This window comes from Amblyraja radiata, chromosome 41 (genome assembly GCF_010909765.2).
Source record: "Amblyraja radiata isolate CabotCenter1 chromosome 41, sAmbRad1.1.pri, whole genome shotgun sequence".
Lineage (NCBI taxonomy): Eukaryota > Metazoa > Chordata > Chondrichthyes > Rajiformes > Rajidae > Amblyraja > Amblyraja radiata.
Window position 1 is genome coordinate 8,089,548 of NC_045996.1, and position 10,356 is coordinate 8,099,903.

The 10,356-nt window shown below is 47.1% G+C and overlaps 1 protein-coding gene across 1 annotated transcript; it reads right to left on the reverse strand.

The window, feature by feature from the left end:
* Positions 1-941: 941 nt before the first annotated feature.
* Positions 942-2,506, reverse strand: LOC116967727 (thioredoxin domain-containing protein 2-like). Its single transcript, XM_033014335.1, has one exon. The coding sequence runs from the start codon at positions 2,504-2,506 to the stop codon at positions 1,757-1,759; it is 750 nt and encodes a 249-aa protein (XP_032870226.1). The 3' UTR covers positions 942-1,756.
* Between the last annotated feature and the right edge of the window lie 7,850 nt (positions 2,507-10,356).

The window sequence follows — 10,356 nt, forward strand, 5'->3', positions numbered from 1 at the left end:
CTGAAAGATAGAGAGAAGGTCCAATGGATGGAAACATTATTTAAAAACTTAAACTTTATTAAAAAATAGACTAATATAAATGGCTGTAGCAAATCAGTCAAGATTTTATGCATTCAGTGAAAGGATGGATAAAGACAGGCAGAATGAAGGAAGAGTCCGAATGACAAGTTGAGGAAGAATTTCTTTAGCCAGAGGATGATAAATCTGTGGAATTCGTTGCCGCAGGTGGCTGTGGAGGCCAAGTCATTGGGTATATTTAAAGCAGAGATTGACAAGGTCTTGATTTATAAAGGCGTCAAAGGTTATGGGGGGAAGGCAGGAGAGTTGGGTTCCGAGGGTAAAATAGATCAGCCATGATCGAATGGTGGAGCAGAATTCATGGGCTGAATGGCAGTGCAGCGTAGGTTTACAAGGTTAATTCCCGGGATGGTGGGACTGTCATATGCTGAGAGAATGGAGCAGCTGGGCTTATACACTCTGGAGTTTAGAAGGATGAGAGGGAATCTAATTGAAACATATAAGATTGTTAAGGGTTTAGGTGGGAAACATGTTCCCGATGTTGGGGGAGTCCAGAACCAGGGGCCACAGTTTAAGAATAAGGAGTAAGCCATTTAGAACGGAGACGAGGAAACACTTTTTCTCACAGTGAATGGTGAGTCCGTGGAATTCTCTGCCTCAGAGGGCGGTGGAGGCAGGTTCTCTGGATGCTTTCAAGAGAGAGCTAGATAGGGCTATTAAATATAGCGGAGTCAGGGGATATGGGGAGAAGGCAGGAACGGGGTACTGATTGTGGATGATCAGCCATGATCACATTGAATGGCGGTGCTGGCTCGAAGGGAAAAATGGAAGGTATTGAAACTATGACTGCATGAGAACTTGCTGTGTGAAGTTGAAGATAGGGGGAGTAGTTCTGGTACACACAGACGAGAGTGAAGCATCTGAACATTTTAAATTAAAAACTTTAATTAAAACTGGTCTAAGTAGGAATGTTGTCATACTAATTACTGATGTAATAATAGGATAGAGGATGGTACAAATTCACCCATTCTTGCCTCACGACATAATAATGCAATCTAGTGTATATGTTATGAGAATATCTTCCATCAGAAATGACAAAGATGTTTCTATTTATATTCCAGATAGGAACAAACTGAATTATCTATCTCCAATAAAAAAATAATTTAATGTGTAGCGAAATACCCAATCCCACAGAAAATATTGTAAAGAATGAATGTCTTTTCTAATATGCCCTGGCCACCATTTACTGTACCTTGCAGATTTAACACAATATATACAGAAAAGATGGGTTGAGAATACCTCATGTTGACCCTGCTAGTGGGGTCTGTACAGTGACAGATGGCGAGACAAAGAAAGCAGAAACCATTTTCTTTACCAATCGGTCTTGGAAGAGAAAAACGTGACTTTTTCTCAGTGCAATATGTTTGGAGAGAAGCAATGATTATGATGAGCAATGACAGTTTATTGCAATGTCTAATCGATGCCGATTCTCACGTTCTCAATGTCTGAAAAAAAAGTTATTTGGGCACAGTCTCACGGTATAGCGAACACCTCGCCTTGAATCTTAATGGGAGGTTTGGTTCCACGCCATTGATGCTTTGAAGAGGAGGTTCTGGAGCGTTCAATGTAGTTGGGTTTGGCTGCACGTAAAATAAGCAACACTCGAGTGAACGTTTCGGAATCAGAATGAATTCTAATGACATATAAGGGGGGGGGGGTGTTTACTTAAGAGAAACGTCTACTTCAATTCCTTGACTTTGTCCTCTACCGATGCCTTGTTGTCATCCTGCACCTCGGCTATTTTCTTCCCCTGTTTGTAGAACTGGAAGGTGGGGATGTGCACGATGTCGCAAGCCTCTGCCGTGTCCTCCGAATCGTCCACGTTCACCTCGCAGAAGAAGACGACGTTGGTGTTCACCTGGGCCATCTCCCTCATGTATGGCTTGAGGCTCTGACACGTCTCACACCAGGTGCCCGAGAAGAAGATGACCACCAGCTTCTCGCCCGCGTCCTTGATGAACTTGTCCAGCTGAGTCTTGCTGCTGATCTTCCTCAGCGGCACCCCCTCCCCTGCCTTGGCCACCGGCTCTGGCGCCGTCTTCTCCGCCGCCTTCGGGGCCTTGGCCGCCTCGTCGCTCTTGGTGGCCGGCAGCGACTCGGCCTTGGGCGGTGGAGGAGGAGCTTTGCCCACTTTGCCGCGGGAAGTGCCCGCGTCGGGAGAGCGGGACGCGGCTGCCGCCACTGTCGACGACGCCGTTCCCGCCGTGCCCGCCGGCCCCTTCTGTGTGGCGATCTTCTCCGCACTCTTGCCCTGCCCCTTCTTGGGCTTGCCCAGCGTGCTGCCCGCCCCCGCCATGTGCTCGGCTCCGTCCGGATCACTTCCGCCCCGCTGGTGCTGGCCCCCGGCCCAGCCTGGCCCCCTTGTGACGTCGTGCGCAGGCCCCGCTTCCGCCGCCACGCCCTTTGTGACCTCAGCGCGCATGGACATTTCCGCCCCGCCCGTTCCCCGCGACGTCACGCTCAGGCCCCACTTCCCTCCCGTCCGCCCCCTTGTGACGTCACGCGCAGGCCCACTTCCCTCCGGCCCGCCCCCTTGTGACGTCACGCGCAGGCCCTCTTGCCCCCCTGTGACGTCACGCTCAGGCCCTCTTGCCCCCTTGTGACATCACGCTCAGGCCCCACTTCCCTCCCGTCCGCCCCCCTGTGACATCACGCTCAGGCCCTCTTGCCCCCCTGTGACATCACGCGCAGGCCCAATTCCGCTGCTAAAACCGCACCATGAATGAAACTAGAACCTTGTCCGTGAGGCGGCCTGTTCCTACCTTCCTCCCACGCCCCCCGCGTCGATTTTAATGAAAGAAAGGCGCCTTGACTTCTGCAGGTAGACACACAATGCTGGAGTAACTCAGCGGGACAGGCAGCATCTCTGGAGAGAGGGAATGGGCGACGTTTCGGGTCGAGGCCCTTCTTCAAGCTGATGGCATGGGAGTTGGCAGGACAGAGATTGAATGTAGTTGGACACGGTCAGACTGGTGGGAGAACTGGGGATGGAGAGAGAGGGAAAGCAAGGGTTACTTGAAGTTAGAGAAGTCAATGCTCATATCCAAGTTAAATACGAGGTGCTATTCCTCCAATTTGCGCTGGGCCTCACTCTGACAGTGGAGGAGGCCCAGGACAGAAAGGTCAGTGTGGGAATGGGAGGGGGAGTTGAAGTGCTGGGACACCGGGAGATTTAGGCGGACTGAGTGGAGGCGTTCAGCGAAACGATCGCCGAACCTGCACTTGGTCTCGCCGATATACAGGAGTCCACACCTGGAACAGTGGATGAGGTTGGAGGAGGTGGTGGTGAACCTCTGCTTCACCTGGAAAGACTGTTTAGATCCTTGGATGGAGTCGAGGGAGGGGGAGGTAAAGGGACAGGTGTTGCATCTCCTGCCGCAGGTTGCAGGGGCAAGTACCCGGGGAGGGGGTGGTTTGGGTGGGAAGGGACGAGTTGGACTGGGAGTTATGGAGGGAGGGGGTCTCTGCGGAAAGCAGAGAGGGGTGGAGATGGGTAGATGTGGCCAGTGGTGGGATCCTGTTGGAGGTGCCAGTGAAAAAGATGAGGGAGCCGTGACCTGCCGAGTTGGACTGGTTGACCGAGTTGGACTGGTTGAAGGTGAATCATTGGTGCGGTCGGTCAGTCAGCCTCTTGGGGCAAGGAGGGGGGGTGACACTGGGGCGAGTGTGCGCTGGTGTTGTGTCGCCAGACCCTGAGGTTTCCTGCCTCATCCCAGGCGCGGGACAGACGAGCGGGAACCGGCCGGGCCCGGGCCTACGCACGTGCGGCTGCTCCGTCCCCCCCCCCCCCCCCCCACTGTGACATGGCTTCGTCGTGGAGACCAGCGAGCGTTAAGATGGCGGCCGGAGACGGCGGGTGAGAGGTCAGCGGCGAGCCCAGGCTGCGAAAGACAAAGGTAACTCAAAGGAGGGAAGAGACGGAGACTAAGACTTTGCCTCCATCACAGTGAGGATGTGCTTGGTGAACTCAATGTGGTGGATGTTTAATTTGTGTTTATTGTATGTTTTGTTTTTATTGGTTTTGTGTATGACTGCAGGCAACATAATTTCGTTTAGACCGAAAGGTCTAAATGACAATAAAGGAATCTAATCTAATCTAATGTCACATCGATTATAACTCGATCACGGTGGAGTTGCTGCCTGATAGCGCCGGAGACCCGGGTTCGATCCCGACTACGGCTGCTGTCTTTACGGAGTTTGTACGCTCTCCCCATGATCTGCGTGGGTTTTCTCCGAAATCTTCGGTTTTCCTCCCATACTCCAAAGACGTGCAGGTTTGTAGGTTAATTAGCTTGGTACATGTAAAACAAAATGTCCCTAGTGGGTGTAGGATGGCGTTTAATGTGCGGGGATCGCTGGTCGGCGCGGACCCGGTGGGCTGAAGGGCCTGTTTCTAAACTCGCGTATTACATTGTGAATTACAGTGCATTTTGGACAAGTAATTTGTGTAGGAAGGAACTGTACGTGATGCTGGTTTACACCGAAGATAGACACAAAATGCTGGAGTAACTCAGCGGGACAGGCAGCATCTCTGGATAGAGATGAGTCTCGCCTGTCTCCCTGAGTTACTCCAGCATTTTGTGTCTATTTGGAAGAGCAATTGGGATGCAATGCAGAACGGTATCCATACAGTTTGTTATGGAGCGATACAGTGCGGAAACAGGGCCTTCTGCCCAACTTGCCCACACCATCCAACATGTCCCAGCTACACTAGTCCCACCGGTCTGCGGTGTCCATATCCCTCCAAACCTGTTCTACCCATATACCTGTCTAATTGTTTCTTAAACGCTGGGATAGTCTCTGCCTCTACTACCTCCTCTGGCAGCTTGTTCCATACACCCATCACCCATCTGAGCTGGAGTAACTCAGCGGTACAGGCAGCATCTCTAGAGAGAAGGAATGGGTGAAGTTTTGCTTGATTTATTTGTGGATCATTTATTGAATCCTTTACGATATTAAAGGATCTAGCTGCAAGTTGTGGTTGACCAAGTGTGGCATATATATGTGCGGCAAAGCTCTTGTTGTTCCAGTCAACCTCATCCCTCCCACTTAGTCGCTGTTGTCTTTCCTTCTTCAGTGGCCACACACGTGAAGTTTCAATGCACACCAAAACGTTCCAAGAACAGCAGTTATCTTTCATCTTACCTTTGAGCGTTTAGTGTTTAGCCACTGACTACATCCGCTGGGAGAATCTTGGCTTGGTGAATGTACCCCTGACTTTACTAACCTCAAGAAACGAAGTCCGCGGGTCAAACTGAGCAATCGTATCTTGAGTAGATTCTGATTCTAGGTAGCAATGTTCACAATGAATCGAGCTACTCTGGATATTTAAGAAGGAACTGCAGATGCTGGAAAAATTTAAGGTGGATAAAAATGCTGGAGAAACTCAGCGGGTGAGGCAGCATCTATGGAGCGAAGGAAACGGTGACGTTTTGGGTCGAGACCCTTCTTCAGACTGATGTGGGGGTGGTGGGGGCGGGAAGAAGAAAGGAAGAGGCAGAGACAGTGGGCTGTGGGAGAGCTGGGAAGGGGAAGGGGAAGAGGGAGAAAGCAGGGACTACCTGAAATTGGAGAAGTCAATGTTCATACCGCTGGGGTGTAAACTGCGCAAGCGAAATATGAGGTGATGCTCCTCCAATTTACTGTGGGCCTCACTCTGGCCACGGAGGAGGCCCAGGACAGAAAGGTCGGATTCGGAATGGGAGGGGGAGTTGAAGTGCTGAGCCACCGGGAGATCAGGTTGGTTATTGCGAACTGAGCGAAGGCGAAGATATTTAGTCTGGCCTGGATATTTAGTTTAGTTTATTATTGTATCGTGTACCAAGATACAGTGAAAACCATTTTGTATGTGTACTGTCCAGGCAAAGAAAAGACTGTACATGTACACAATCCAGCTGTACACAGTGCACAGTCAAAGGATACAACATTTAGTGCCAAGATATAACACTGAAGTACGATAAAGTCCATTTCAAGGAAGCTTAAATGTTTCCAAAGAGGTAGATGGGAGGATAGACACAAAATGCTGGAGTAACTCAGCGGGACAGGCAGCGTCTCTGGAGAGAAGGAATTGGTGACCTTACGGGTCGAGCCCTTCTTCAGACTGATATAGATGGGAAGTCAGGAACGCACTCTAGCTGATGAGAGGACCGTTCAGTTGCCTGATGGGAAGAAACTGTTCCTGAATCTGGAGGTATGTGTTTTCAAACGTCTGTATCTGCCACCTGATGGGAGAGGGGAGAAGATGGAGTGACCGAGGTGAGACTGGTCCTTGATCACGCTGTTGGCCTTACCCAGTGAGCATGTAGCGTAGATGGAGTCCATGGAAGGGAGGCTGGTCTGTGTGGAGGTCTGGGTTACTTCCGCAACTCTCTGAGGCTTGGTGCATGTTTTGGATGGAGCTGACTCCCAAAGCAGGCTGTGGTGCATCTGTAGAAGTTGGTGAGAGTTGTTGGGGACATGCTGAACTTCCTAAGCCTTTTAAGGAAGTGGTGGTGTTGGTTTTGAATGTCCACAAATGTCATTATTTTTGATCAACCTAGTTTTTGAAATGCACTATTCATTCTCCTTACTACAAGTTAAGGTTTCAAGGTCATTTTATTGTCACATGTACCAATTAAGGTACAGTGAAATTCGAATTACCATAAAGCCATAATATTTAAAAAAGCAACAAGTTACACAACCAGGTGGCGCCAGCAATGGCTGCCCCGCCAACAGTCTGTCTGTCCTTTTCTTCTTCGTTGTTTTTTGTTTTAGTATGGTGTTAAATGTCTGTTTTTAGTGTTTTTTAGCTTGTTTTATGTGGGGGTGGGGGAAACCTTTTTGACATCCCGGAGCCCACGATCCCCTTGCCAGGGATCGACCTGAGATTCACCGCAGGTGCCCCAGGACTTTAACATCGTGGAGCTCGCGGTCTCTGGTCAGAGACCGACTTCGGGAACTCCAAGCCGCAGGATCTTCGACTGCCCCAACGCATGGTTCGACTGCCCCAACGCATGGTTTGACTGCCCCAACGCATGGTTCGACTGTCCCGACCGCGGGAGAAACATGAGAGAAGAAGATTAGACTTTATTGCCTTCCTTCACAGTGAGGAATGTGGGGAATCCACTGTGGTGGATGTTTATGTTAACTTTCATGTAGATGTGTGTCTTGTTGCTTTTTTCTGTATGGCTGTATGGTAATTTGCATATCACTGTACCTTAATTGGTACACGTGACAATAAAAGACATTTGAAACCTTTGAACTACATAAAAGTTAAATAAACATCCACCACAGCGTATTCCTCACGTTCCTCACTGTGATGGAAGGCAATAAAGTCCAACTTCTTTCCTCTTTATTCTCCCGCGATCGGAGCAGGCGAACCAGTTTTACAGGTCTGAATTTCTTTGCTGTTTTTCAGGCTTACAGTGCCCTCCATAATGTTTGGGACAAAGACCCATCATTTATTTATTTGCCTCTGTATTCCACAATTTGAGATTTGTAATAGAAAAAAAATCACATGTGGTTAAAGTTCACATTGATAGATTTTAATAAATTATTATTATTATTATTATTATTATTATTATTATTATTATTATTATTATTATTATTAAATCGTTCAAAACATTTGTGACGCAGTGGTGCTGGTTTCCAACGGGCATTTCAATAAAGGCCATTTTTATACATTTTGGTTTCACCATGTAGAAATTACAGCTGTGTTTAAACATACCACCCCCCCATTTCAGGGCACCATAATGTTTGGGACACATGGCTTCACAGGCGTTTGTCAAGTCAAGTCAAGTCAAGTTTATTTGTCACATACACATACGAGATGTGCAGTGAAATGAAAGTGGCAATGCTCGCGGACGTTTGTGCAAAAGACACACAACCAAACAAACTATAAACACAATCATAACACACATATTCTTTTACATAATAAATAATGGAAGGAAAAACGTTCAGTAGAGTTAGTCCCTGGTGAGATAGGCGTTTACAGTCCGAATGGCCTCTGGGAAGAAACTCCTTCTCAACCTCTCCGTTCTCACCGTATGGCAACGGAGGCGTTTGCCTGACCGTAGCAGCTGGAACAGTCCGTTGCAGGGGTGGAAGGCGTCTCTCATGATATTGTAATTGCTCAGGTGTGTTTAAATGCCTCCTTAATGCAGGTATAAGAGAGCTCTCAGCACCTAGTCTTTCCTCCAGTCTTTCCATCACCTTTGGAAACTTTTATTGCAGTTTATCAACATGAGGACTAAAGTTGTGCCAATGAAAGTTAAAGAAGCCATTATGAGACAGAGAAACAAGAATAAATCTGTTAGCGACATCAGCCAAACTATAGGCTTACCAAAATCAACTGTTTGGAACATCATTGAGAAGAAAGAGAGCACTGGTGAGCTTGTGAATTGCAAAAGGACTGGCAGGCCAAGGAAGACCTCCACAGCTGATGACAGAAGAATTATTTCTATAATAAAGAAAATCACCAAACACTTGTCCAACAGATCGAAACCACTCTTCAGGAGTCAGGTGTGGACTTCATGAACAGAAATACAGAGGCCACACTGCAAGATGCAAACCACTGGTTAGCTGCAAAAATAGGATGACCTGGAAAAAGGTCTTGTTGACAGATGAGACGAAGATTAACTTATATCAGAGTGATGGCAAGAGCAATGTATGGAGGAGAGAAGGAACTGCCCAAGATCCAAAGCATAACATCTGTGAAACACGGTGGTGGAGGTGGTATGGCCTGGGCATGTATGGCTGCTGAAGGTACTGGCTCACTTATCTTCATTGATGATACAACTGCTGATGGTAGTAGCATAATGAATTCTGAAGTGTATAGACACATCCTATCTGCTCAAGTTCAAACAAATGCCTCAAAACTCATTGGCTGGTGGTTCAATGATCACAAACATACTGCTAAAGCAACAAAGGAGTTTTTCAAAGCTACAAAATGATAAATTCTTGAGTGGCCAAGTCAATCACCTGATCTGAACCCAATTGAGCATGTTTTTTTATTTGCTGAAGAGAAAACTGAAGGGGACTAGCCCCCAAAACAAGCATAAGCTAAAGGTGGCTGCAATACAGGCCTGGCAGAGCATCACCAGAGAAGACACCCAGCAACTGGTGATGTCCATGAATCGCAGACTTCAAGCAGTCATTGCATGCAAAGGATATGCAATAAAATACTAAACATGACTACTTTCATTTACATGACATTGCTGTGTCCCAAACATTATGGTCTATGTATAAACACAGCTGTAATTTCTACATGGTGAAACCAAAATGTATAAAAATGGCCTTTATTAAAATCTGACAATGTACACTTTAACCGCATGTAATTTATTTCTATTACAAATCTCAAATTGTGGAGTACAGAGGCAAATAAATAAATGATGGGTCTTTGTCCCAAACATTATGGAGGGCACTGCATATTCCTAAAGAAGTCGAAATTAGTTTTTGAATTAATACTTTATACCATAGCTTAAAATGAGATTTGGGGCTATTGTCAGTAAGCAATCTTTGAAACTATTTCTGATGGAGGGTATCAGAACGAGGCAGACTTCGAGCGTGGACAATGAAAAAGTACAAAAATGGAAATCTGTAACCCTCAGTTGAGGCGAAGTTCTTTAAAACCTTCAAGACTAGGATTGATTAAATACTGTAAAGGATTGGAGAATGAAGGCAGACAAAAATGCTGGAGAAACTCAGCGGGTGAGGCAGCATCTATGGAGCGAAGGAAGTTGGTGACGTTTCGGGTCGAAACCTTTCTTCAGACTACTTTCATTTACATGACATTGCTGTATCCATGAAGGTTGAGTCTGAAGATGGGTCTCGACCCAAAACGTTGCCTATTTCCTTCGCTCCATAGATGCTGCCTCACCTGCTGAGTTTCTCCAGCATTTTTGTCTACCTTTGATTTTCCAGCATCTGCAGTTCCTTCTTAAACATAGAAACAAGTGGTTTTGAGATATACTGTCAATGCACTTAGGTGGAGCATAATTAGGTGGAGCATAAGCAGAAGAGGCCCTCACTCTATAATAGACAAAAATGCTGGAGTAACTCAACGGGTGAGGCAGCATAAATGCTGCCTCACCCGCTGAGTTACTCCAGCATTTTTGTCGACCATCGATTTTTCCAGCATCAGCAGTTCTTTCTTACACACTCACTCTATAATAGGTTTGATGATGCCAGGATGACTGAAAGTGGGAAGGAAACTGGTTTTGGTGATAGACGAGTCTTTAAGAAGACTCTTGTTTGGAATAGCGTGAACAGTTAAGTCATGAAAGGGTATTTTAGTTTAGT

Excerpts from the sequence above, each read along its gene's own strand:
- LOC116967727 (XM_033014335.1), bottom strand. The coding sequence starts at position 2,506 with ATGTCCATGCGCGCTGAGGTCACAAAGGGCGTGGCGGCGGAAGCGGGG.